Source organism: Erythrolamprus reginae, chromosome 11 (assembly GCF_031021105.1).
Source record: "Erythrolamprus reginae isolate rEryReg1 chromosome 11, rEryReg1.hap1, whole genome shotgun sequence".
NCBI classification, from domain to species: domain Eukaryota; kingdom Metazoa; phylum Chordata; class Lepidosauria; order Squamata; family Dipsadidae; genus Erythrolamprus; species Erythrolamprus reginae.
The window spans coordinates 279,908-305,394 of NC_091960.1; the positions used below are offsets into that span (position 1 = coordinate 279,908).

At 59.8% G+C, this 25,487-nt stretch overlaps 3 protein-coding genes across 10 annotated transcripts; all 3 read left to right on the forward strand.

Moving 5' to 3' along the window:
- Nucleotides 1-142: 142 nt before the first annotated feature.
- On the forward strand, nucleotides 143-8,138 carry PLD3 (phospholipase D family member 3). Of its 6 annotated transcripts, none has more exons than XM_070764783.1 (12): nucleotides 143-502; nucleotides 1,914-1,980; nucleotides 2,598-2,666; nucleotides 3,148-3,398; nucleotides 3,897-4,080; nucleotides 5,022-5,142; nucleotides 5,286-5,413; nucleotides 6,011-6,211; nucleotides 6,649-6,788; nucleotides 7,130-7,295; nucleotides 7,470-7,569; nucleotides 7,860-8,138. In XM_070764783.1, exons 2-12 carry the CDS (start codon nucleotides 1,954-1,956, stop codon nucleotides 8,051-8,053), a joined length of 1,581 nt encoding a protein of 526 aa, XP_070620884.1. In that variant the 5' UTR covers nucleotides 143-502; nucleotides 1,914-1,953; the 3' UTR covers nucleotides 8,054-8,138. The 6 variants fall into 6 exon arrangements, with proteins under 6 accessions (XP_070620884.1, XP_070620883.1, XP_070620887.1 ...); XM_070764782.1 differs by lacking the exon at nucleotides 143-502 and adding an exon at nucleotides 672-741; XM_070764786.1 differs by lacking the exon at nucleotides 143-502 and adding an exon at nucleotides 684-734.
- Nucleotides 8,139-8,232: 94 nt separating this feature from the next.
- Nucleotides 8,233-16,889, forward strand: C11H19orf47 (chromosome 11 C19orf47 homolog). Of its 3 annotated transcripts, XM_070764790.1 has the most exons (8): nucleotides 8,234-8,409; nucleotides 8,510-8,597; nucleotides 10,975-11,089; nucleotides 11,685-11,766; nucleotides 11,851-11,985; nucleotides 13,200-13,349; nucleotides 13,693-13,763; nucleotides 15,633-16,889. In XM_070764790.1, the coding sequence occupies exons 1-8, from the start codon at nucleotides 8,391-8,393 to the stop codon at nucleotides 16,146-16,148; spliced, it is 1,176 nt and encodes a 391-aa protein (XP_070620891.1). In that variant the 5' UTR covers nucleotides 8,234-8,390; the 3' UTR covers nucleotides 16,149-16,889. The 3 variants fall into 3 exon arrangements, with proteins under 3 accessions (XP_070620893.1, XP_070620891.1, XP_070620892.1); XM_070764792.1 differs by lacking the exon at nucleotides 13,200-13,349 and having other exon boundaries at nucleotides 8,233-8,409; XM_070764791.1 differs by lacking the exon at nucleotides 8,510-8,597 and having other exon boundaries at nucleotides 8,235-8,409.
- A 118-nt stretch (nucleotides 16,890-17,007) lies between these two features.
- AKT2 (AKT serine/threonine kinase 2) lies at nucleotides 17,008-25,229 on the forward strand. Its single transcript, XM_070764789.1, has 14 exons — nucleotides 17,008-17,203; nucleotides 19,664-19,780; nucleotides 20,356-20,484; nucleotides 20,599-20,710; nucleotides 20,911-21,073; nucleotides 21,183-21,314; nucleotides 21,640-21,705; nucleotides 22,004-22,072; nucleotides 22,168-22,290; nucleotides 22,366-22,494; nucleotides 22,597-22,811; nucleotides 23,122-23,209; nucleotides 23,363-23,465; nucleotides 23,554-25,229. Exons 2-14 carry the CDS (start codon nucleotides 19,735-19,737, stop codon nucleotides 23,631-23,633), a joined length of 1,455 nt encoding a protein of 484 aa, XP_070620890.1. The 5' UTR covers nucleotides 17,008-17,203; nucleotides 19,664-19,734; the 3' UTR covers nucleotides 23,634-25,229.
- Nucleotides 25,230-25,487: the final 258 nt, after the last annotated feature.

The window sequence follows — 25,487 nt, forward strand, 5'->3', positions numbered from 1 at the left end:
GTGTCTGGGGGGCACCCGACCTGTTGCATCATTAATAAACTCATTATCATTTGCAGACCGCTTTGAGGGCATGTTTGTCTAGGGACTGCTGACCCCCCCCCCCGCTTGTGGCCTTCAAGCGCAGCCCCCTCGGCCGGGTCTCGGGGGTCCCGTGGGGAGGGAGCGAGCCCAGGGCAGCAAGCAGCGCCTACCCGGGGAGCAGAGGGCGCCACCACCGGAGCCCGAGAATTTTGGGTCGGCGGAGGGCGGGCGGGCACCAACCAGGGTAACCGGAGGGAGGCTTTTCCCGGGAGGCTCCCCCCCCCCCCGCGTGCTCCGCTGCCCCCTCCTCCTTGCAGCTGGGGGACCGGTGGCCAAAGCTGCAGGAGCCAAAGAGCCGGACGACGGCGCTGCCTCCTCCGGTCGCTCCGTCTCTTGGCAGCCTCGTGGCGGCGGGCAACTAGACCAGCAGCGACTGGCAGGCGGCGGGCGTGGCGCCGCTCTTCAACTCCCAGGATTCCCGGTAAGCGGGAGGATCGACCATCAGGACACCGGGAGGGGGGGTCGGCCCAGCCGGAGCGCCCGGGGCACATACGCCGCCTTTGCTCTGCCTGCGTCCCGGGAAAGCGGCCGCCCGGCCCGAGTCCTTGGCTCTCCAGGGGGATGGAAGGAACCTGGCAGCGGGCGGGGCTTGGCGGCGGGCGGTGCGCGTGAGCGAGCAATCTGGCGTGTCGGGCTGCCCGGGAAGGCGAGCGGTGCGCGGTAGGCGCGGGGAGAGGGGCGGGGGGGGGGGCAGGTCCGGCCCCGCGGTGCGTGGCCAGAGGCGGGAGCAGCGCGGCGGGCGCTTGACCTCCGGCTCCGCCTGCCTTCCCGGTCTGCGTCCCCACCCGAGGTGGAGGCCGGAGACGCCGCGGAGGAGCCGGGCAAGAGCGGGAGGCGGAGGGGGCTGCCGGGAGAGCCGCTCGGAGCCCGGGAAGGCAGCCGGGCAGAGACCGGGCACCCGCCCCAGTCCCCCCCTCCCTCGGCTGTCGGTGGGAAGCCGGTCTTGCCGTGGCTCGCCCGGGCGGCTGGCTTAGCTTGGCGAGGGCGGCCCCGCTCGGAACCGGCCGGGGAAGTCGGGCTGGCGCGGCGTCTGCGAGGGAGGGAGCTCGGCCCGGCCTCGGATGCGGCCGGTCGGCGTTCTAGACGGCGGCAGCGGAGTCCGTAGCGGAGCCGCTCGTCCAGGGGGCCCTTGGATAAAGCGCCCCCCCCCCGCCTGCCTTGGGGCGGTTCCCAGCCTTCCACCTGGAAGTAGTATACCGGGTGCGAGCTTCGGGAAGGGCTTGGATGACAAGGCGCCTGGGGCAGACTCCGTCCCCTAGCTTTGGACAAGGGCCGCTTTGGAGGGCAGCTGGTACCTGCAAAAGAACTTTCCAAGTGGGATTGGGCCCAGTTGTTCCCAGGCCCTTCCTTGGTTTCTGCCCCCCCCCCTGGCACAAGTCGCCCCTTCCAGCCCCTCCTTAGCATTCTGCCCTGCTTTCAATTTAAGGTCCATCCTTGTGGCTAACTGCATTTTGGGGCCCTGATGAGCAAGAGGGAGGCTGCCGGTGGGGGCCCCCCCTTAGCCTTGGAGCCTTCCTTTGGGGCCAGGAGGGTCTGGTCTTTGTGCCAAGGGAAAACACTTACCAGGGGAGCACAGGCCCCAATCCAGTGGCCCCCCTGCCCCACAGATGTCCAGCTCCTCCCTTCAGAAGGAGCCCCCACCTGGAATTCCTGCCCAAGTTTCCTCGGGTGGCAGAGCCGCCTTGCCTTCGCTCCCCCCCCCCAAGCGCTCGAGGGCCGGGGTTGAGAAGCCGGCTCCGGCTAAGCCTCCAGCATCCTCTCCTATTGGGCCGGGCCAGGGTGGTCCAGGCTGAGCCCTGAGTGGCGCCTCTTTCTCCGTGGGCCCTTTGCAGGTTCCCGGAAGCTCTTTGCCACTCGGGGGGATCTGAGGAAATGAAGCCGCCGGTTGCCTACCAGAAGGTAAAGGCTGTCCAGTCGCACCAGGGTTGGGGCTGTGCCGTGGGGGGTGGAGGGGCCCAGCTGCTTGGGGGGGGAGAGACAAAGGCTTCAGCCCGCCCCCTCCCCCCAGGCAAGTGGGGCCGAGGTGAGTCTGCAGAGCTTTCCTGCCACTGAATCTCCCCTGGGAGGAGGCTTCGTGTGGGGTGGGCCTGTTCCTGCCACGAGGCTCTTCCCTGAGGGTGGGAAACATTTCCCTTATTTCATTTTTTTAACTTTTAATTTCTCACAAATATACACTCTCTTAACTGTTGATCATCATTTACTGTGAGTAGAAGGATAAGAAAGGAGGGGGGGGGAGAGAAGGAAGGGGGGACAAGAGTGGGAGAGAGGGGAGGAGGAGGGGGAATAAACGGGACATGGGACACGGATCATATGTTTAACTTTCAGGAAAGGCAAATGCTCATTAATGCTGAAGAGATTGTACATCTGTGCAGTGGTATGAGAAACAAAGAAAATAACCATGTTCCCCTCGGAGGTTTTGGCTAGGCCGTGCTGGTCGGTGGGAGGGGGCCTCTTCCTGCCCCCCCCCCCGTGCCTTTTTGCGGAGGGGGGGACTTTTTTGTGCTCCTTCCTCACAGCTCAAGATACCAGAGAGCCTTCCGGAGTTGCTGCCCCTGGCCGGGCAGCCCAGCCACTCCCTGGGCCAGGTGCGTCTTCCAGCTGTGGTGGCATCGCCCTCGCTCTTCTCAGACGGGAGGCCCAGACCCAGGGGCATGAAGGCCCCCCAGTCCTGCTCTCAGGCCACACCAGGAGATCAACTTCCAAGGGAGAAAAGGAAGGAAAGGAAGGGTGGAGGGAAAGGAAGGGAGGTGCTTGAGACCAGCCAGGAGAACCGAATCTTGCCCCTCTGCCTGGACCGAGCCCCCTTTCTCAGAAGGATTTGAGCTCCTTCCACAAGTTCTCTGTCGGTCTGGGCTTTTCAAGGCTTCAGCCCCATTCTCCTTGTCTCCAGAGTTGAGGGGGCCTGAGCACTGGTCATTGCTGAGTTGGTCAGCAGGAATTGAGCAGCTCTGCTCATGCCCAGCCATGGAAGCAAAGCAGCGAGAGCCTGCCAGGCCACGGCCGCCCCTCCCCCCCAGGGGGTGCACGTGGGTATTTGTGGTGCTGAGCTGCCCCCTTTCTTTGCAGCTCCGTGGCTCTGCACTGGGGGGGCCCTGCCACAGCGTCTTCGGGCTGCATCCTGCCGAGCCCCCCAGCCGACCTCGATCCATGCTGCTCTTGGATTTCCAGTGCGTGCTGGTGACGTCCATTTTGTCCACTGTGCTGGTGGTGGCCCTGGTGGTCCACTCCTTCTTCTTTCCCTTGCACGGTTTGGCCACATCAGGGCACGTGGCACCGGTCCCGAATGTGGTGGATCAGAGGTGCAGCGACTCGTGCAGGTACGAACTCTGCTTGTGCAGTTCCTGGATTCTGGCTCCAGGTAGAGGGAGGCCCCTCCCCCCCCAGAGAAGGTGGCGGCTCTGCTTAGTTGCAAAGAAGAGGATTCAGTCCCGTCGGGCCTTTGTCCACTCGCATAAAGTATGGTGGGGAAGAAGGCTGCGGGCGGTCCTTCCAGGAAACGGGCCTGGTCAAGCGAGAGTCCGGGCAAGGGGCCCAGGAAGGGAATTGGGGTTCTGTCTTGCCTCCCCAACTTCCTCCTGGGGAAACACACGCGCGCAGCAGGGCCCACATCCCGCTTGCCCCGTGGCTCCCCGCTCACGCAATGCCCAGAGACAAGGCTAGGAGACGCTCCTGCTGCTGGCCAAGGGGCAAAGCCCTCGGACGGAGTGCCTTCCTGGGACATTGCGGGGGTCATCTGGGGCTCCCCGGCTCAAGGTGCCTCCCGTGTGCTGTGGGAGCCTCGTGGCAGACGCCCCCCCCCCCGGCTGTTCCTCCAGGAGCGTGCTGGTGGAGAGCATCCCCGAGGGAGTGAGCTACGATGGCAACAGCACGGTCGGCCCTTCCACTTTCGAGACTTGGCAAAGCCTTCTGAGGGAGGCCAAGGGCTCGGTGGACATTGCCTCTTTCTACTGGACTCTCAGCAACCAGGACACCCACACCCAGGACCCGTCAGCCAGCCAGGTGAGGGGCGTCTGCAGGGAGGGATCGAGGCCTTAGCTTCATCCAGAGTTCAGGAGGACCAACGCACGGAAGCTCTGCCGGCGGAGATCCAGACTTGGATTAAGCAGTATTTCCCGACTGTGGGAACTCTGACCGAATGGGTTAGCCAGCTTCCTGGTTTTCAGGCAATGGCCTGGGACACTCTGGGGTCCCTCCCAGCCTCGGGCTTAGAACAGCCTCTTCTCAGCGGCAAGGAGCCATGTCTGACCTCAGATGGCCTTTTCCATCTGGGGACCCTGCTTCACGTGGACTCGGTGGCTGTGCTAATTTACAGCTCCCAGAATTTCCAAACGCCCCTCACAGATCTGTAAAGTCCCAGCTGGGTGAAGCTTCTCCTGGCCATGAGTCTCCCTGGTCAGTTTTAACAAAACCGATTGTTATTTTCATCTGTCCTTTCTTCGGTGTGTGGCTAAGACGGGGAGGGGTCTGGGGCTGACAGGGCCAAGCGGCAGATGCAGATTATCCGCCCATGGGTCTGTGGCCAAACCCACATGAAACGGGAAGCTAATTGCACAGCCGTGGAGCCACGCGTGGCCTCGCAGCCCATCAAAGCTCCCTTTGAGGGCAGTGGAACATCCATTGGTTCAGACTTTGGTTACGGGGGGGGGGGGGAGCCTCTTCCTCTCATTTCGACAGCCGTCCAAGGACAGGGAGGGAACTGCCGCGTGTGGCTCTTATGGGGGGAAGCAGGTTCGGCAGCGGCTAAAACTATAGCAGGCAGTGAGGGTGGTCAGCCTGCTTCCCCCTCACCTGGCCCAGGCTTTGCCCGAGTGTCCCTCAGGGCCGGTGGGGCAGCCTTTGGGGCAGCATCCCGTGTCTCCCCGGGGAGGGCTTCCTTCCTGCTCGCCCCATGGGCCCCACCCATCCTCTGCTGCCTCCTGGACCCTTTGCTCTCCCACCAGGGGGAGGAGATACTGGCCCAGCTGCAGCAGGCTGCCAGTCGAGGGGTCACCTTGCGCATAGCCGTCAACCCGCCTTCCGCCCGGCTTCCCAGTACCGACCTTCAACTCCTGGAGAAGAGCGGTGAGTTTTCGCCCTGGCAGGCTCCAGTTACTTAATGCTGGGGGCTCCGGGCCCACCTGGCCCTTAACTAGGGCAGAGGAGGTGCTGACCCCATGGCCCAAAGGAGCCCAGGCGAACTGTGGTCTCTGCTGCTGAACACACAGGGGCCCAGATCCGCCAGGTGGACTTACCCAGGCTGACCCGGGGCGTCCTGCACACCAAATTCTGGATTGTGGACCAGCTACACATTTACCTGGGCAGTGCAAACATGGACTGGCGTGCCCTGACACAGGTAATGCCCTCGCGCTCAGCCCCCCTGCCTTTCCCTGGCCCAAACCGTCACGGTGTCTCCCGCAGGGTCGCGGTGCCCACATTCTCGGCCCCTCTTCAGGGGCTTCCTCAGTCTGCCCAGGTGTCCCAACAAACTTGTTGCTTCGTGCCTTGGCCTGTGGGAAGCCCGGGGGGGGGGGGGGGGGGCTCTTGTGGTTTTGAGTCATTCACAAGCCCCCGCCTTTTCCCCCTGGAGCGTTGCTGGGACAGAGTGGGTGCACCCGGGGTGGGCTGCTCCCGCTTCGTCCCCTTCCCTGAAGTGGCAGCGCTGGCACCCTCTGCCTGCCCACCCAGATGTCACCCACCCCTGGGGCACACCTGTTGAATTGTGCCCCTGCAGCCCTGTGTGTCCCGCGTGCTGGGCCAGGGATGAAACTCAACAGTTCCCCCGACCTCCTCTACGGGCCTGGCTTGGTGGGGGTGGCAGGGGAGGGAAGGGGACTGCAAGACCCCCGTCCCCTCCCTGTCCTGGGGCCAGCCAGTTCCCTAAACTACTCAAAGTTTCTGCTGCTGGCTCTGACCCAGGCTGTGCTGGGCCCTTTCTCCCCTCTGGCACCAGGTGAAGGAGCTCGGAGTAGCTGTCTACAACTGCAGCTGCCTGGCCCAGGACTTGGGGAAGATGTTTGAGGTCTACTGGACCCTCGGGCTGCCAAACGCCACCATCCCATCGCCCTGGCCGGCCAATTACTCCACCCCCTACAACAAGGAGACCCCCCTGGAGCTGGAGCTGAATGGCACGGCAGCTGCTGTCTACTTTTCGGTGAGGACCTGTGTTTAAGTGCTTTGCTCCAAGCAGCTGCCAGATTGCCCGTAGGACCTTCTGACCACCCTCGGGGGGAGAAACGTCTCCCACGAGGTGCAAAAGTGATTTTTTCCTGCTAAGAGGCTTCAGGAAGAAGAGTAGCGGGCCCTCCTGGTGGGTTGCAGTTAGGATTCCCACCAGTCCCTCCCATGCCTAGGCAGGGACACAAAGCACAAAGCTGGACTGCACCCTCCTGTTAGCAGGACGGGGCGGCTTCTTCCCCCAGCCCTGGGCAGATCAGGCTCCCAGCAAGATTTGGCCCTTGGAGGGGGGTTGGGGGGTGCCAGGTCACCACTGTTGAAGGGGGCCAAATGCCTGCTGCCTTCCGGCCGGACTTTGCCTGCTTTGTTAAAATGATGGTGACGTTGTGGTGGGTGCCCCTTTGTGCTGCCCAGAGTGCCCCCCCAGCCTTGTGTGCCACCGGGCGGACGGACGACCTCCAGTCCCTGCTGAGCATCATTGAAGGAGCCCAGGAGTTTGTCTATGTCTCCGTGATGAATTACTTGCCCACCATGGAGTTCTCCCACCCCAGGAGGTAAATCGGAGGAGAGCAGCCGTGGGGGAACATCGCCCCAAGCACTTGAGGAGGGGCCCTCCCTCACAGCAGCCCCAGAGGGGGGGTGGGGGCGGGGCTGCTAGCTTTCGACAGGGACCGTTAGATGCCTCTCCTCTCGGGACTCTCCTCTCGGGAGCAGACAAGGGGGCTGCCTTGCAGGATCCAGTCGGCCTGCACCACCCACCCTTCCACAGAAAGCCTCTCTCCACAGGAGCGGTGCCTGGCACCCAGACGTCTGCGGGCAACTGGACTAGAGGATCTGCAAGGTCCCTTCCAACTCGGGTCTTCTGTCCTGACTCCAACCCTGCTGTTCCCCTCAGGTTCTGGCCAGCCATCGATGACCACTTCCGGAGAGTGGCCTACGAGAAGAGACTGCGCCTCCGCCTGCTGGTCGGCTGCTGGAGACACTCCAAGGCCGACATGTTCCCCTTCTTGCGCTCCTTGGCTGCCCTGCGGGACAACCGCACCCACTACAGCCTGGAAGTGGTAAGGGGCCCGATGGCGTCCTGCCTCCCAGGCCCAGGGACACATTCCAGCCCTGCACAAGACTCCCTGGGAGTTGCTCTGGGGCCGAGCAAGGAGCCACTAAGCCCCCTCCCTAACCCGCCTGCAAGTGCCCCCCTCCCGGTTTGACTTGCCCCCCTCCCCTCTCCTCCCCAGAGGCTCTTTGTGGTGCCCGCAAACGAGACGCAGGCCAAGATCCCCTACGCCAGGGTCAACCACAGCAAGTTCATGGTCACAGACAAGGTGGCCTACATTGGTAGGTTGGGACTCTGCAGGGCTCCGGTCAGCGCAGGCGGGTGGGGGAGGGAGAGGAGGCGGGGGGAGAGGCGGGGGAGGGGGGAGAGGCGGGGGAGGGGGGAGAGGCGGGGGAGGAGAGGCGGGGGAGGGGGAGGAGAGGCGGGGGGGGGGGGCTCCTGCTAGGAAGAAAGCCCTCCTTTTGGGAGGGGGGTTGCTGGTCCCACCTCGCAGGGCTGGGGCTGGGCCTGAGGGGGGGGGCACCCAGGCGGGGAACCCCTCCTCAACCCCGCTCTCCCTCGCCCCCCGCAGGAACCTCCAACTGGTCCGGGGACTACTTCCTGCACACGGCCGGCGCGGCCCTGGTGGTGGCTCAGAGCCCGGCCGGGGACCCCGGCGCCCTCCGGGAGCAGCTGCGGCGCGCCTTCGAGCGGGACTGGGACTCCGCCTACAGTCGGGACCTCGACCCCGAGGGCCGCGGGCAGGAGCTCTGCGGCGGCCGATAGAGACCCAGGGGGGAGGGGCCGGCATCGCCCCTCCCCTTCCGCCCCCCCTCGCGTGTCCGGACGATTAAAGGCTCCGTTTCCGGCCTCTGCCGCGTCTGCCGCGTCGCTCTCTTGGGGAGGGAGGGCTGGGGGCGCGGGGCGGCCGCCGGAAGTGACGCAGAGCCCCTTCCGGTACGGCCTGTGGGAGCCGGCGGGGCGAGTGGGGACGAGCCTGCTGGGTGGCGGGAGGCGGGCGGGCGCTGAGCCCCGCGACCCAGGCGGTGAAGAGTAGGGTGGGCCCGGGCGGCGGGGGGCGGCTCTCCGCAGGCATTCCGTCCGCCCCGCCTGGAGCAGCGCGATGGCGTCGGTGACGATGGGTGAGTGGGCGCGCGGGGGGGGGGGTGTCGCCCTCTGCCCCTCTCGGGGGTCGCTGTGGCCCCCCCCCCCGCCCGGTTAACGCCGCTGTCGGTCCCGCAGCCACTTCGGAGTGGATCCAGTTCTTCAAAGAAGCCGGGATCCCGCCGGGCCCCGCGGTCAACTACGCGGTCACGTTCGTGGATAACAGGCGAGTGGCCCCTCCGCGCCGCCCCTGCCCACCCGCCCGGGCCAGGAAGAGGCGCGTCTGGCAGAGAGCACGAAGAGCAGTCGCCTTTCAAAAGCACATCGGGAGCCCAGCCAGAGAAACCGCCGGGCCCCTCGGTGGCGAGAAGGGGGCGGGGGCTACCTGACTTCTTCGCCTCGGCTTCCCCCAGGGGGCGAGAGAGCTTGTGCCTGCCGCTGAATTCGTTTTCTCAGGGAGGGAATTGGAAGAATTAAAGCAGATAGAGATAAACAAGGAAGATGTTCTTGCATGCCTTGCTAAACTACATGTCAACAAATCGCCTGTCCAGATGGCATCCGCCCTAGAGTAGTTCTCAAGGAACTCAAGTGTGAAATTGCTGAACTACTAGATAAAATATATAATCTTTCTCTAATATCAGAGGATTGGAGGTGTAACCCCCATCTTCAAGAAAGGATCCAGAGGTGATCCAGGAAATTATAGACCCATCAGTTTAACCTCAGTTCCAGGCAAAGTGATGGAAACCATTATTAAAGATAAAATTACTGGGCACATAGAAAAACAGGCATTGCTGAAAGAAAATCAACATGGTTTCTGCAAAGGCAACTCATGTCTTACTAACCCTTTGAAGGTGTAAATAAACACATAGATAAAGGGGACCCTGTTGATATTGTATATCTTGACTTTCAAAAGGCTTTTAACAAAGTCCTTCACCAAAGGCTCCTAAAAAAGCTCTTCAGCCACAAAATTAGGGGACAGGTCTTGTCCTGGTTTGGTAACTGGCTAAATTGTAGGAAGCAAAGGGTGGCAATAAATGGACAATTCTCTGGATGGAAAGAAGTGAGAAGTTTTGGGATCTTTACTTTTTAATTTATTCATTAATCTGGATGTAGAAATAGAGAGGTAGCAAAGTTTGCTGAAACTAAATTGTTCCAGGTAGTGAAAAGTAAAACTGATTGTTGGGAGCTCCAGAAAGATCTCTCGAAATTGAGTGAGTGGGCAACAAAGTGGCAAATGCATTCTAACCAAAACAAGTGCAAAGTTACGCATATCGGGGCAAAGAACCCCAAATATATCTACCAACTGATGGGGACCAAGCTTTCTGAGACAAACCAAGAAAGTGATGTTGGGGTTGTTTGGGTGGACAGCTCAAGATGTCAGCCCAGTGCGCAGCAGCATTTAAAAAGACAAATTCCACACTTGACATGATTCGAAAATAGGTTGGCAAGTGTTGTATTGCCTTTGTACAAATTGATGGTGAGACCACATTTGGAGTAACTGGTCACCGCACCTCAAGAAGGATATAGTGGACCTGGAAAAGATGCAAAAAAGGCTGACAAGTATGATCAAGGAAATGGAGCCCCTCCCTTATAAAACCAGGTTGCAACACCTTGGTCTCTTCAGCCTTGAAGACGGCATTTAAGGGGGGACTTGATCGAAGTGTATAAAATCATGCAGGGGATAGAAAGGTGGATAGAGGAAAATTATTTTCTCTATCACACAATACTAGGACGAGGGGGCCCTCCCTAAAGCTCATAGGTAAGAAAGTGAGGACAAACAAAGGGAAATATTTCTTCACCCAGAGGGTTTATGGAATTCACCTCCAGAAGAGATCATGGCAGCTGTCTCTTCTTATGTTCTAAGCCATCAAGATTTAACAAAGAGAGAGAGAGAGAGAGAAAGAAAAAGAAATAAATCAAGGGGAAAGTACAAAGCTCAAGGAAAGAAAGAAAAGAATGTATCTTCACGGCAATTATAAGAACAAATATATTTTAACTTTTCTCCTTAAAGTTACATCATTCCTCTTTTTTTCCAATAATTATTTTTTATAATTTACCCTGTCTAATCAAAGCTATAAAATCAAAAGTTCATTTTTATCCACACACACCCACCTCAAAAAAAGTAAATTAAAAAATTCTGGTCACTAATAAATTTAGGCAATAACTTCTCTCTGATAAAAGAAATCAGTTTATCCATTTTGGCAAAATTTTGCCAACTTCAGCCATCTCTCCATAATGGGAATTGTTGAATATTGTAATAATCACCTGACTTGTCTTAAAGGAAAAGTTCTGGCTTCAATTGAATATTGATCTTTGTCTTTATTTTTCATATTTCTAAATGACCCATCGTCCTCTTTAAAATTGCCTATATCAAAGTGTGTTTTTTAATTCATTTTAAAACATTTTACCTGTTTATCAAGTATGATAAAATGTCATTGGTGTTCATGCTTCCAAGATTTGGGGTTTCGGGTGCCTTTATACCTTCTGCATGGAGCCACCTGGCACTTCACTTAAATAATTTCTCAGGACCTTGTAGAGTCAAAGCGAGGATTTGTGGGAATTGTAGCTTATAGAGTTGACCTCTGCTGTCTATGTCCTTGCAGGATCCAGAAGAATATGCTGATGGACCTCAATAAGGAAATCATGAATGAACTGGGTATCACGATAGTTGGCGACATTATTGCCATTCTGAAGCATGCGAAAGTGGTGTATCGGCAGGTAGGTTCTTCTGTGCAATTGTTGTTCATCCTTGCTTTACTTCATACAGTCTTTTTGGTGCTGAGACCAATAAGGTATCTTCCTCATAATTCTGGATTTTGTAATTGGGGAAATGGCGTGGTAGTTTGGGGGTGCTGCCCTCTCCTTCAGAAGGTGGAGAGTTCTAGATAGCAGCAGGTACTTCCCAGGGGACCAGGGGGAAACACCTGCTGCAGACTCCACACAGGCGTCAGGAAGGGCATTGGGCCAGCAAAGGCTCGGCTTCATTTAGCCACCGCTACTCAAAATTAAGGGTTACCGATCTTAAAAGGAAAAAAAGGTTACTGCCTGGGGATTCCAAACAATCTTTGGCTCAGTGCACAGGGAGAATTTCTGAAGTCAGGCCTGTCTCCCCATAGTCATTGTTAGGTTCGAGCTCTGGAGCAAAGAAACCGTGAAGGGCTAAAACTCACAGATGCTTGAGGAACAACGTGCTGGGGTGGGCTTGATACATTTCTTCTGGTTTGGTGGTCGTTTTGGTGCATTGGGGGACGATGGCTCCAGTCTCCTGCTCGGCTTATGATCACCTCCTTACCGTGGGCATTTTCTCCTCCAGGAAATGTGCAAAGCTGCCACGGAATCCGTGGCCTCCAGCCAAACGGCTTTGCAATCTGAACTCCGCAGGAATGCTAACACTGGTGAGTACAGGTGGCCTGAGTGGGTGACCGCAGAGTCTCCATGGTGGCTGTTCTTTACAGTTGTGACCTCACCAATTTCTGCAGCTGCCACCAGGATGATTGCGAACAGTTTGAGCCGAGACTCTCCGCCTTCCACTCCTGTTCGGAGGCCTGACCCCAGCGCCTCCAAGATCTCCATCACCGTATCCAACAAAATGGCAGGGAAGAGCACCAAAGCAGGTAGTTTTTAAAAACCATTGCTGAATGTATTTCTCTGCCGGCTACTTCTGCTTTGAGTGCCACCTCTGACCCTTTGCTGTGCTCGGTCCTGTTTTGGAGGAGTGGGATAGGAGAGGAAGACTTGGGAATGCTGTATTTGAGGAGAAGCTGCGGGTGGCTGGAGCGTTGTGGGGCTAGGGGTTGTGCAGCGCCCCGTGGGGCATTCGTGAAGGTGCCAGGAGATTTTAGGAATGAGCCATGTTCTCAGTGCTACAAGCATCAGCTGTCCTTCATGAATCAGCAGTGGTTGGAGACACCGTATTTTTCGGAGTATAAGACGCACCGTAATTTTGGGGGAGGAAAACAGGGGAAAAGGCCTTTTCCTCTCAGCAATTTGCCAAACAGCAAACAGCACAGACGTCGCATGTTCCTGTGCATGTGGCCCACAGAAAGAGCAAAGAGTTGCCAGTTATTTAAATAGACCTACTCCAAACATGACTAGGTCATGTATGTACGTAGCTGGGGTGGTGCAGCAGGTAGAGTGCGGTACTGCAGGCCACTGAAGCTGACTGTAGACCTGTAGGTCAGCGGTTCCAATCTCATCACCGGCTCAAGGTTGACCCAGCCTTCCATCCTTCCGACTAACACTTAGTCATCGACTCGCCTCCGTGCAAGTTCAGCGGCCCAACGTTGCCAGCAGTAATTTGACTCCTTGCAGCTACTTTCGCTCTAGCGTGTGTGGCTCGGCTGTGCGGAATCGGGCTCTGCACTGTTTGCTGCAAGGAGGTAGGTTGCTTGGAGGCCAAGGCCAAAGGGTGCGGGGGTGGCTGGGGGGGCCACATTTGGTGTATAAGACACACCCAGGTCTTCACCTTGTTTTTTGGGGGTAAAAAGGAGCATACTCCAAAAAATACGGTACTTCTATTGTTTTTACCTGCTGTGAGAAGGAAATGTAGAGGCTAAAAACACTTGTGGCCTTGTGGAGCCCAACTGATGGTTAAATATTACGTTCGTGTAACACATTGAGCGTTATTCTCTGTGCCGTGATTGGCGTCCTCCTTTCATGGCTAGAGTATTAAGGGCCTAGGCGTCTGTCCCGTCCACAAAGACAGAATTGAGCTGCTCAGCGAGAGGAGCCTGAGCAGCGCCTGGGTGGAGCGCATGCGTTTGTGGCGTTTCCGGGCAGCGCAGGAGCCTCCCTTGAGCGGCCCCTGCCTGCCTTCTTGCCGTGGCAGCTGTCTGTGCGCCCCGGGCCGAGGACCCCACCCTGCCAGTGAAGCGGAGGCGCGTCACCGCAGAGATGGAGGGCAAGTACATTGTCCACATGCCCAAAGGAACCACTCCCAGGACTAAGAAGATCCTGGAGCAGCAGCAGGCAGCAAGAGGTACTGTGTGTGTGTTTGGGGAGTGTGTGTGTGTGTGTGTGTGTGTGTTGCTTCTTGAAAGGAAGGAGGTTGTGGGAAGCTGGGAATGAAAGTGGGACAAGGAAATTGAGCACTTAGAATTTTGGTCAGGACAGAGAAGCTGCCAAGCAAACGTGGCCTATCAAGAGCATTTTATCTAGTCCTGGTCTCCCCTTGAGGAATCGGGGGCCGCCTGCTCCTTGCCTCCCTCTGCAGAGAATGAGAAATACACTGGAGTGGGGTTGTTTTCCTGGGAAAAGCCTTTCCTCTCCTGGTCATCTCATAGGGCAGGTGTATATACATCCGTGTTTGTGTTCTCTGCCAGGGTTGCAAAGAACGTCTGTGTTTGACCGGCTTGGTGCAGAGACCAGTGGAGACGCCACCATAGGAATCAAGGTGAGCATTGGAGTGGGAGGGGGGGGGGTCTCTACTCTCCCTTCTGGTCTGTTTTCCACTGACTCAGTGCCCCCCCCCCCAACATATCGGCTGCTGACCAGGTGCCCTGGGTCAGAGGTGGCTGTTCTGATCTGCTGGGCTGACCCTCCCTGGATGGGGCCTGTCCTAGCATGCCCCTCCCTGGGCAGGTTCCCCCAGGGGAGCAGACCCTTTGCCTGGGGGCCTTATCTCTGACACAGAAGCACTGGACGTTTCCCTTTGGTTGGCTAGTTCTGCTTTTTGCTGGTCCTTTCTCTCTGAGAACTTGTTGCAAAGGAACAAGCCATAAATGGTGGACAGCTCTTGTCATAAACTATTTTTGGTTGGAGGTTACAGCAGTTGCTCATGTCAGGAAGACAACTAGGCCACGTCAGCTGCCCGTTACACTCACATTGGTATACATTCTGGCATAGAGTCTCCAGAGAGGGGCGGCATACAAATCTAATTAATAATAATAATAATAATTTAATAAATTCATTTTAGGAATGGAGGTTTGAAGAGATTATTTAAGTTTAGGAGCAGACTTTATGAGTTTGGTGGCAAAAATCCAAAGTCTGGCAATGTCTTTCCCATCTAACAGGTTTTATTAAAAGGATTTAAGGTTTTGTGAGCTGTAGCTCACTTCAGATGCCGGAGGGGATGAACTGAGATAAGATTTAAACAGGTGAGGTGGGGAGATCAGTTGGTTATGTAGATACAGGTGAGACGGATCACAAGTGCCTGGTGCGATAACACCTTGACATTGCCTGAAATTTTTTGATTTGACTTCACCAATCTCTTGCTTACCTGTGATGATGGTGATTGCCATCAAACCATTGTCACCTGTTCTGTTTTGCACGGCAGCCAGCCGGAAATTAGCCCCAAATGAAAACTCACACACACATGTTTTAAACAAAAAAAGAGTGTTTTTACAAGACATCTGTTAGAGCCGGAGTGGCGCAGCAGGTAGAGTGCTGTACTGCAGGCCACTGAAGCTGACTATAGATCAGCGGTTCAAATCTCATCACCGGCTCAAGCTTGACTCAGCCTTCCATCCTTCCGAGGTGGGTCAAATGAGGACCCGGATTGTGGGGGCAATAGGGTGGCTCTGTTAAAAAGAAGTCCTGTTGCTAACATGTTGTAAGCCGCCCTGAGTCTAAGGAGAAGGGCGGCATAAAAATGGAATAAACTCTTAACTGCTCCTACCGCCCCCGCATCCTTCTCACCCGTACATTCAGGATCGGGTCCCTTATCTCTTTCTCCTCAGACCCGGGCAAATCCCCAGTTGGGGGCCCTGTAGGCTCCTCACCCCCAGGCTCTCCCTCTTCCTCTGGCCGACCGTGCTCAGGCTCCGAGCCCGTTGCCAGAGGGCCCGGCTGCCAGCCAACCACAGCCGCCAGCCGCTGAGATGGGTGGTCTCCATTACTGCCTGCCCCTGTCCGTTGCCCCTCCGCCTTTCCAGCGTGGGTCCCTCCAAAGTGGACCACTTAATAAGAGTCTGGCCAGCCATCAGTTTGTTTTCTTGGCTGTCCGTGATGGTGCCACAGAATGCTGTGTTGTGGCTTGGACATTGGCCGCATTCGTGGCATCGTCCCCAAGCCTTTGTGTCTGCTACGCTAATGCCGTTTCCTGGCCGCTTGTTCCTTTCCTGTTGGCTGGTCCAACCCCTTCGGTGCCTTGGTTACCAATCCCAAACGGTCTTCCTCTCCCCTTCTCTGCACATGGACCAAGGGCCTAAAACAGCCAGGCAGGGCCGCCTCCCGATCCAGTGGCGCCCTTGGCCTGCCCGAGTGAGGCTTGCTCCATCTCCAGAGCCGCCCGGCCACTGAGCTCTGCCCCGTCTCTCCGCAGCCCACGGGAGTGTTCAGCCGGCTGGGGGACGTGCGCGAGGAGAAAGCGGCGGGCAGCGATGACGAGAGCTCCGTGCTGCAGTACGCAGGGGTGCTGAAAAGGCCTCCCCAGCCCAAGGAGATCGGCAAAGTTGGCGTCGCCATCAAAGCCAAGGCCACCAGCTCAAAGCCCAGGCAGGGGGCAGCCGATGCCGTCCACAGTGTCGTCCAGCGACGGGGGAGCAAGAGTGTGGCCGGGGCTGCCGCTCCCGCCAAGGAGGCAATGCAGGGCTCCCCTCCTGCCCCGGGCCGTGTGGCCAAGAGACTGGGCAAGCGCTCCCTGAAGCTCCTGGAGGCCCAGGACAGCAGCGTCACCAGTTCCAGGAGCCGGCCGGACTCTTCCTTCCGGGTCACCATCAATAGAACTTTAGGGAGCTCCAAGGTAAGCAGCTCCAGCCCCGAGGAGCCCCCCAGCGCCCAGATGGACCACGCGGGCACCGTCAGCGTCTTTAAGAGGCTGGGCAGGAAGACCGTGTGAGCCTGGCTTGGAGGGAGCGGCCAGACGAGGAGGGCCAGCCAGGAGGGGGTGCGTGCGTGGTCATCTCTCCCACCAGCTCCCTTGGCAATGTGAGCGGGTCGGCTTCTGTGAAGCTCTTGGTTGGTTCTGCTCTTTCCCTCCCTCCTCTTCCTCTCTGCCCTGCCCTTCCCTCACCTCCAGCCACCTTCCAGGAAGGGCCACTGACCAGACACCTCCTTTGGTGACTGCTGGACCTGTCCTGGCTTCCTTCCCCCCCCCCCCACCTGAGCTGTCCTTGGTCTGCCAATGGCTGCACTGCTGCCTTCCCTCTCCAGGCTCTGTTGAGCAAACAAAAGCACCCCCCCCCCTTAAGGGTGCCTATCCGATGTCTTGGGGGGTCTCCCCCCCCCCGCCAGGCTGAAGGTGGCTGCCACCTCTGGATCAGGGAGACTTTGCCCCCCCCCCGTGGGAGCGGGATCCTGGGTTACAGCAAGCACCCCCTCCCCCAGCTTGGACCTCCCCTCTCCCCCCGCTTCCTCCCCCCCTCTCCGCACATCCACCAGAGCCGCCGGGGCGGGAGGGGCTGTTGGGGGGGGGGGAGGAGCCGCGCTGCCTTCCGCCTCCCCCGGTGACCCGGGCGGCCGACTCAGACGCCCACGGACGCAGGGCTGCAGCCGGAGGCGCCTGCGGGGGTTCGCTGTACGTTCGGGCTGACGGGGCTTCGAGGCGCGGCCCGCGCACAATAAACGCTCTCGTTTCCCACCGGCTGTTGTGGCTCGACTCTCCTTTGGCGGCGCCCGAGTGGCAGAAACGCCTGCTCCGAGGGAAGGTGGTACGTGTCGGTTTTGCGCATGCGCGCTACGCATCCTTTGCGCAGGCGCCGGGACGGCAGCGCACCTGCGCACAACAGCGAAGGCTGGCTGGCGGCGGCGTTGTTGTCGTTCCTGCTCGTGTCCCGGCCGCCCTTCCTGCGTGCGGGTCGGGAGGAGGCGGGGTTTCCGGGCGCGGGCGCCGTCGGACCTGAGGCGACCGCAGCCCCGACGATGGCCCCGCGGGGAGGCCGGTAGCGGCGGCAGGTGAGCAGGGGCGGAGGCGACGCCCGCGGGCCCCTCCGCCTGGCCGAGAGCGCGCGCGGGGCATTGTGGGAGGGGAGCGAGGGGCGGGGCCTCCCGGATTCCTCCCTGGGAGCCCCCCTGACGCACCGCCCCCCCCCCCCGGTCGCAGGGGGCTGAGCGAGGGTCGGGGGGATCAGGCCGCCGGGCATCCAGGGAGACCCTCGGGGGGGGGGAACGTTCAGGGAGGCCCCTCCTCCCGGCAGAGGCGTCGCCTTCCCCGCGGCTGCTCCCACCTGGGGATCCCGGGCCGCCGCCGGGCCAATCAGCGGGCAGGGCAGCAGGGACCTAGCCCCGCCCACCCCCGCGCGCCCCGCCCCTCCCTGCTGATGGAGACCCCCCCCCGCGGACCTGCCCTGACGCCAAGCCCCCCCCCCGTCCCCGGGCAGCCTGGCTGGGCAGTTACGCAGCCGGGCCGGTTCATTTATTTATTTATTTTTATTTATTCTTTGTCCAATATACCAGTGATTTTCAACCTTTTTTGAGCCGCGGCACATTTTTTACATTTACAAAATCCTGGGGCACACCAGCAACCAAAATGACACCCTAAGACACTCTCCTCCCTTTTTCCATCCCTGTCTCCTCCCCACCCTTGTGTGTGTGTGTGTACACACACTCTTGAACCATTTCCAAAAACAGGTGAGGGCTGGGGGGTTTTTCTCTTATTCTTTGGGTGCTTTTTATCATATGCTTTAAATCAAGAGTCACTTCTCTCTCTCTTTTGTTTCTCTCTCTTTCCTCTCATTCTGTCTCCATCATTTTCTCATTTCTCTTTTTTCCTCCCCTTTTTGCTCATTTCTCTCTCTCTCTCTCCCTCTCCTCTCTCTCTCTTTCTTTCTTTCTCTCTCACTCTCTCTCTTTCTCTCTCTCACTCTCTCTCAGCAAAAAGTTGCGAGACCGGAACCTGAGCTTCCTTCTTCGCGGCACACCTGACCATGTCTCGCGGCACACTGGTTGAAAAACACTGCAATATACAATACATATGGAAGAGAATAGACATTAACTAATATATATAACGATAGAAAGTAAAAAGGAGAGAAGTAGATGGGAGGGAGAGAATATATATGATATAAGAGATAAGGAGAGAATATATATAGATATATATATAGATAAGGAGAGAATATATATGATATATGAGAGAAGGAAAGACAATTGGACAGGGGACGAAAGGCACATCAGTGCACTTATATACGCCCCTTACTGGCCTCTTAGGAACCTGGAGAGGTCAATCGTGGAGAGTCTAAGGGAGAAGTGTTGGGGGTTGGGAGTTGACACTATTGAGTCCGGTAATGAGTTCCACCTTTCGACAACTCGATTGTTAAAGTCATATTTTTTACAGTCAAGTTTGGAGCGGTTAATATTAAGTTTGAATCTGTTGTGTGCTCTTGTGTTGTTGCGGTTGAAGCTGGAGTAGTCGTTAACCGGAAGGATGTTGCAGCGTATGATCTTGTGGGCAATACTTAAATCTTGTTTTAGGCGCCGCAGTTAGTCTATTTTCGTAGGGTATTCTGTTTCGAGTGGAGGAGTGAAGGGCTCTTCTGGTGAAATATCTTTGGACGTTTTCGAGAGTGTTGATGTCTGAGATGTGGTGTGGGTTCCAGACAGATGAGCTGTATTCGAGAATGGGTCTGGCATAGGTTTTGTAGGCTCTAGTCAGTAGTGTGAGATTGCCAGAGCAGAAGCTCTGGGGGGGGGGGGCGCTTCCCCTGCCCCGTGTCCTTCCAGCTATATGGGGCCACAGCCCCCCCTCCACCCCCCCCCCCCCGAGCAGAGCCCTTTCCCAGTCCGGTCCCAGCCCTCTGCCCCCCCTCCTTGCCTGTGTGCTGGGAGAGGCCAGCTGAGCTCTGGGCAGAAGCAGAGCCAGGGGGGGCCAGAGGGGGTTTCTGGTCCACTCCTGCCCAGTTTCCCACCGTGGACTCTGCTGCGGTCCCTGGCAGTCTCCCCGCCGCTCTCGGCCCCTGCAGCAGCAGCAACGGAGGGCAGGGCCTCCTCCTCGTGGGGATCCTTCCAGCCAGGTGGGGCTCCCTTTGCCTGCTGGAGAAGCTGCAGCTCTGCCGCCTCCCCCCCCCCCCCGGGTCGCTCCTCGGCCTCCCCTTCTCGGGCACTCTCTGGGAGCCCAGCGGAGAAAGAGCGGCCTTCTGGAGGTGGCCCCAGGCTCAGCCATGTGCTCCAGCCGAGAGTGCAAGTGGCGTGCCACTTCTGGACGGTGCCCGGTGCTGACCGTGGCAAGTCTGTGGTGCCCTGCTGAGCTGCCTGCCTTCTGCTGACCACTGTTGCGTGGGGTGCGGCTGCCCAGCCCTGGCTGTGACCGGGGCAGTGGATCTTAGCCACCAGCCAGGGCAGATGGGGGGGAGGGAGTCAGGCTGCCGTCGATTGTGGCTGCGTAGAGAATTTCACAGGGTCCCCTCCCCTTCTGCCTTGCAGGTCGCCAGGCCGCCTGTGGCCCCCCTGGCAGGCAAGAGCCCCTCTCCGTGGCCTGTGGTGGCAGCAGCAACATGAGTGAGGTGTCGGTGATTAGGGAGGGGTGGCTGCACAAACGAGGTGAGTGGGAGGCCTCCCCCTCTTCCCCCCCCCCCCCAGGCTGCAGGCCCCTCCGGAGGGTTGCTGGGACTCTGGTTGCTGTGGCCCTGAGCAGCCTCCCGAGGGCTGGAGGTGGGGCAGCCCAGAAGAAGTCAGGGGAGGGGCCTTTGGGTCAGCGGTTTGTCCTCCCCCGAGTCCAGTCCTGGTTTCTGGCAGACAAATATAGACTGCAGCTGGGGGCTATTTTGGCCCTGACGTGGCCTGGAGGGGTGGCGGGCTCAGCGGTGGCAGGCCTCGGCCTGCTTTGGCCCAGGGGGTCTTGGGCAGGAGAGCAGCCCCCCCTCCGCCCCCGAGCTCTCGCCTGGACTGAGCTGCCCTGGCCAGAATCCAGGAGGGTTTCTGTCCTGGAGCAGCAGGAAGGCCCCCACCCGTGACCCCCTCCCCACCCATAGAAGCCCTTCTCCTGACATCTAGGTCGGGGGGGGGGGTGGTTCTCCGGGTGTTGGGCCAAGCGTGGAAGTGGGGGGGCAGAGCAAAAGCTGCCTGGTCCCTGGGGGCCACTGGGCCCAGCGTGTAAGCCCAGAACGCCTTTCCAGGGGAATACATCAAGACCTGGAGACCCCGGTACTTCCTCCTCAAGAGCAACGGCTCCTTCATCGGCTACAAGGAGAAGCCGGAGGTGGCTGACCCCAGCGCCCCTCCCCTGAACAACTTCTCCGTGGCAGGTGCGTTGCCCAGGCGGCCCGGGAAAGGGGGGTGCTGGAGGGGGGCCAAGTGGCTTAGCCCCCCTGGAAGGGCCGGCAGGGCAGACCCCAACCTGGCGGCCCCTCCCTCCCTAGAGTGCCAGCTGATGAAAGCCGAGCGACCCCGCCCCAACACCTTCATCATCCGCTGCCTGCAGTGGACGACGGTCATCGAGCGGACCTTCCACGTGGACTCTCCCGAGGAAAGGTGGGTGAGTGGCCGGGCAGCCCCCAGGCCTCATTTTGACCACCACGGGCAGCTGCACTTTCGGGTGGGGGGGGCTGCGTGGGGGCCGTTCCCCATCCTGCCAAGCGGTTCCCCATCGGGCCTGGGCCTGCCCCTGAGCGGAGCCGGCCCCCCCCCCAAGGCTCCTGGGGGCCCCTGAGCGCCGGTCTGCGTCTCCCCAGGGAAGAGTGGATGCAGGCCATTCAGACGGTGGCCGACAGCTTGAAGAGCCAGGAGCCTGAGGAGGAGGAGGACGCCATGATGGACTACAAGTGCGGCTCCCCCAGCGACAGCCTCGGGGCCGAGGAGATGGAAGTGGCGGTGACCAAGGCCCGAACCAAGGCGGTAAGCGAGGCGGCCGCTGACCCCGGCTGGTCGAGGGGGGGAGGGGGGCACTAGGGCTTTTCCCCGAGAGGAAGGAACTCCCCCCCCCCCTTCTCTCTCTGGCCGCCAGACGATGAGCGACTTCGACTACCTGAAGCTGCTGGGCAAGGGCACTTTTGGGAAGGTCATCCTTGTGCGCGAAAAGGCCTCGGGGCGCTACTACGCCATGAAGATTCTGCGCAAAAAGGTCATCATCGCCAAGGTGGGCAGAAGTTCCGGCCCCTCGGGGGGGGCAGGCGGGGGATGCTGCTAAGGGCAGGTCAAGGAGAGGGGGCTGCAAGGCTTGGCGGCCCCTCCCTGACTGAGCCTCCCAGGGTGGGAGTGGAGGGCTGAGCTGGTGGGGTGGGCGGCTTTTTCAGCCCCTGGAGAGAGAAAGACGGGAGCCCCCTTCCTCTGCCCCCCACGGGGAGAATGGATCGGGCACACAGAGAGGTTCGGCCCACGAGCGCTGCCGGTTTCAGCTGGGGGGGGGGGAGAGCCGGGGCTTGCCAGGGGGGCCGGGTGAGGACACTCTCCTCTCTTACCAGGACGAAGTGGCCCACACCGTCACAGAGAGCCGAGTGCTGCAGAACACCAGGCACCCCTTCCTCACGGTACATGCCGGGGTGGGGGGAGGGGGCCCTCTGGAATCCTTCCCTGGTAGCCGGAAGTGTCCTTTCCTTCTGGGTTGAGGGGGGGCACCCAGAGCCAGTAAAGGCCAGAGGGGGGGATGGGTCCTGCCCCAGGGGCCCAGACTGAGGCCACCTCCGTTGCGTCCCCCTCCCCTCTCCCCCTCAGAATGCCCAGGGAAGCAGGGGGAGGGGCTCCTGGGCCAGACCTGGGGGGAGGGGGGCGGGCGGGGAGGAGGGGGCTTCTTCTGAGGGGGGAAATCTCTGCCGCCCCTGTGTCCAGGCCCTGAAGTACGCCTTCCAGACCAACGACCGGCTCTGCTTCGTCATGGAGTATGCCAACGGAGGGGAGGTGGGTGCCCGCCACGAGTCGCTCGCTGGAAGTGGGGGGGCGTTGGGGGGCCCTTTGGGTCTGGCGTCCCTGACTGCTGCCCCCTCCCCTTGCAGCTCTTCTTCCACCTCTCGCGCGAACGCGTCTTCACGGAGGAGAGGGCCCGCTTCTACGGGGCTGAGATCGTTTCGGCCCTGGAATACCTCCACTCGCGGGACGTCGTCTACCGAGACATTAAGGTGGGGGGGCGAAGGGGTGGGGTGGGGGCGGGGGGCTCCCCTCGGCCAGGGCCCAACCGCCTCGGTGCCTTCTAGCTGGAGAATCTGATGCTGGACAAAGACGGACACATCAAAATCACGGACTTCGGGCTCTGCAAGGAAGGCGTCTCCGACGGCGCCACCATGAAGACCTTCTGTGGGACGCCAGAGTACCTGGCTCCAGAGGTAGGGGGCGGGGGGGACCAGCCTCCGGGCCCCCCAAATGTCCCCCCCCCCGCGGGGCCCGAGGCGCGCCTCAGCCTTCTGCCCCCTGCTGCCGCCCCGCAGGTGCTGGAGGACAACGATTACGGGCGGGCCGTGGACTGGTGGGGCCTGGGCGTGGTCATGTACGAGATGATGTGCGGCCGGCTGCCCTTCTACAGCCAGGACCACGAGCGCCTCTTTGAGCTGATCCTGCTGGAGGACATCCGCTTCCCACGCACCCTCAGCCCCGAGGCCAAGGCCCTGCTGGCCGGCCTGCTCAAGAAGGACCCCAAGCAGAGGTGAGGGAGGGGCTCCCGGCTGGACCCGGGCAGGGAGGGAGGGGGCCACGCCCTGGTTGCCACAATCGTGGCACTTGGAATAATTGAAGGCTCTTCAGAGAAGGGCGGCATACAAATCTAATTTATTATTGTTGTTATTGTTATTACATTATTATTATTATTATTACTGAGGCAAATGCATGTGAGGAATCGGGGGGGGGGGAACCGGTGGTAGAGGGTGTGGAGAGCTGAGGAATTCCTCCTCCTGTCCTCCCTCACCCCACCCACCCCCCACCCCGAGAGGGCTGTGAACTGGGCCTTTCCCTGCCAGGCTGGGGGGCGGCCCCAACGACGCCAAGGAGGTGATGGAGCATCGGTTCTTTGCTGCCGTGAACTGGCAAGACGTGGTCCAGAAGAAGGTAGGCCCTCCTCCTCCCCCTGGGGGGGGGCTCTCCTGGGTGTGGAGAGGGGCAGTTGGGGGCAGTTGCAGCACGCCCACCCCCCCACTCCCACCCCCCGTGACGAAGCAGAGCCGATGAACTGAGCAGGCTCCTCTCCCTCCGTCCCGCCAGCTCGTGGCCCCTTTCAAGCCCCAGGTGACGTCCGAAATCGACACGCGGTACTTTGATGACGAGTTCACCGCCCAGTCCATCACCATCACGCCCCCAGACCGATGTGAGTGGGGGGCTTTGCATTGGGAGGCAGCCTGGGGGAGGGGGCTCCTCTAGGGCTTTGGTTCTGACCTGACAGCTCTTGTCCACAGATGACTGCGTGGACCCCCTGGACGCCGACCAGCGGACCCACTTCCCCCAGTTCTCCTACTCTGCCAGCATTCGGGAGTAGGGCTGCAGCGCCGGCCGGAGGGAGCCAGGACCCTCCCCACTGGCTGATGCCACCTTCCCACTTCTGGGAGCCCAGCGGAGGAGCCTGGACCAGTCGGCTCCCTTGTGCCCCTGCCCCCCTGCCCCCCTTTGCCTCTGGGCCTCCGCTTGTCCGTCACGTGGCACCTGCTTTGGCGTGTGGCTGGCTTCTGAGGGCTACCCCCAGGCACCGTGACAGGGAGCACCGCTGGCTGCCTCCCGTAGGGGGTGCCACCCGAGAGCCCGGAGTGGGGAGGGCCCTGGCACTGCGGCTGGCACGGCCGGGCCAAGTGGGGCAGAGCCCCAAAATCCCCCCCCCAACCCCGATATCCATGGCATGGTGGCCGGCTGGCTGGCCAGCTCTCAAGCGCCTCTTGGGGTCCGTGGCCTGGCCACTGCTCCCTTCACTTCCGGGGGTGGGGGCGGCAGTGGCAGCTGCTGCTAACAGGAACTTTGAGTTGCCCTCCGAATCACGAGGGGCTCCCCCCCACACACACTTGGAACAGGGGCCTTTTCTGAAGGACGCTGGTGGGCCACGCGTGGCAGCTCCCACCCCCCCACAGCTGCTGTTTGCAGGGCCCACACCAGTCCGACTGCCTCTGCCCACTAGGCCCTCTGAAGGAGGCGGCTGTTGTGGAGCCGGGGGGGGGCAGGGGGTGTTGGGTTCCCTGGCTTCTCCCTCTCTCCAGCCCTTCCCTGGCAGCCCTCCCCCCTTCTAGTCAGCCTTGGCCCAGATGCCAGCCGCCCCCACTGGCCCCCCACTTGCTGAAGAGGCAGACTGGCAATCCACCCCCTAAGCCCCCCCCTCCGCTCTTGCCTACCTGTGTCGCCTCTTGGGCAGGTACCAGAGGACGCCCCCTGGTGGGCTGGAGGATAGCAAACACCCCTGAGCGCCCCCCCCCCCCCGTTTGCCCTGTCGGATTCTCTTCTGTTGACCTCAGGTGACCTGGGCTGGCCTTCCTGCCTGCTGGCCTTGGGGACTCCTGCCAAACCCACAGCTGCTCTGGGCCCCACCCTGAGGCCCTTTCGACAGAACTGGGGGGGGAGCATGGGGGGGCAGCAGGGGTCTGGCTGCAGACATCGGTGGCGGCTCTGTCTCCGTCCTGGCAGCCAGCCAGCGGCACAACTGCCCTGGGCGGAGCTCCCGAGGGAGAGGACAGGGGTCCCCAGGGAGTGCGGCCCCCAGGTCTCTCGGTGGGCCCTCCTGGCCGGAGCCTCCTGAGAGCTCTGCCTCTCGGGGGGGGGGGGGTGAGCTTCCCCCGTTTGCTAGAGTTCTAAGCCAGGTTGGCTAATGTAATGTTGGTTAGAGCGAAGCGCCCGTTTTCTGTCCCGCTCCCCCACCTCCCACTGCCGGGGATCAGCAGCCCGACTGGCCCTTCGCAGGCCGAGACCCAGGGGAGGGGGAGGGGGAGTTCCGTTTGTAGAATAATAAAGTTTGTGCGAGTGTTTTTGTAAATGGGGCTGAAAGGCACAGAGACTGGAACGGCTTTTTTCCTTCTTTTTGGTAAACCACAGAATTGCCTTCCACCACCCTCAGATTTGTACGGTACAAGCAATAAAAGATTTTATTTCTTGGTTATTTGGTGGTCTTTTTAAAAATGTTTACTAAAATACTTTACAAATTTAAAGCAACACCCAAGCTCCTGTTTGTTGTAGTTGATTATGCATCCGCTCAATCGATCGATCCCAGGGGGTCTTTTGAGGAGGTTTCAGCCAAGACCCCACCCCCTGGTCCTGTCCTCCTTTGAAGCTTTGCAATCTACGGCCCCTCCCCTAAAGGGGGGGCATTATTTCCTTTGGCGCTGCTCAATAGCCGCCCAGCTGTCAACACAGAGGC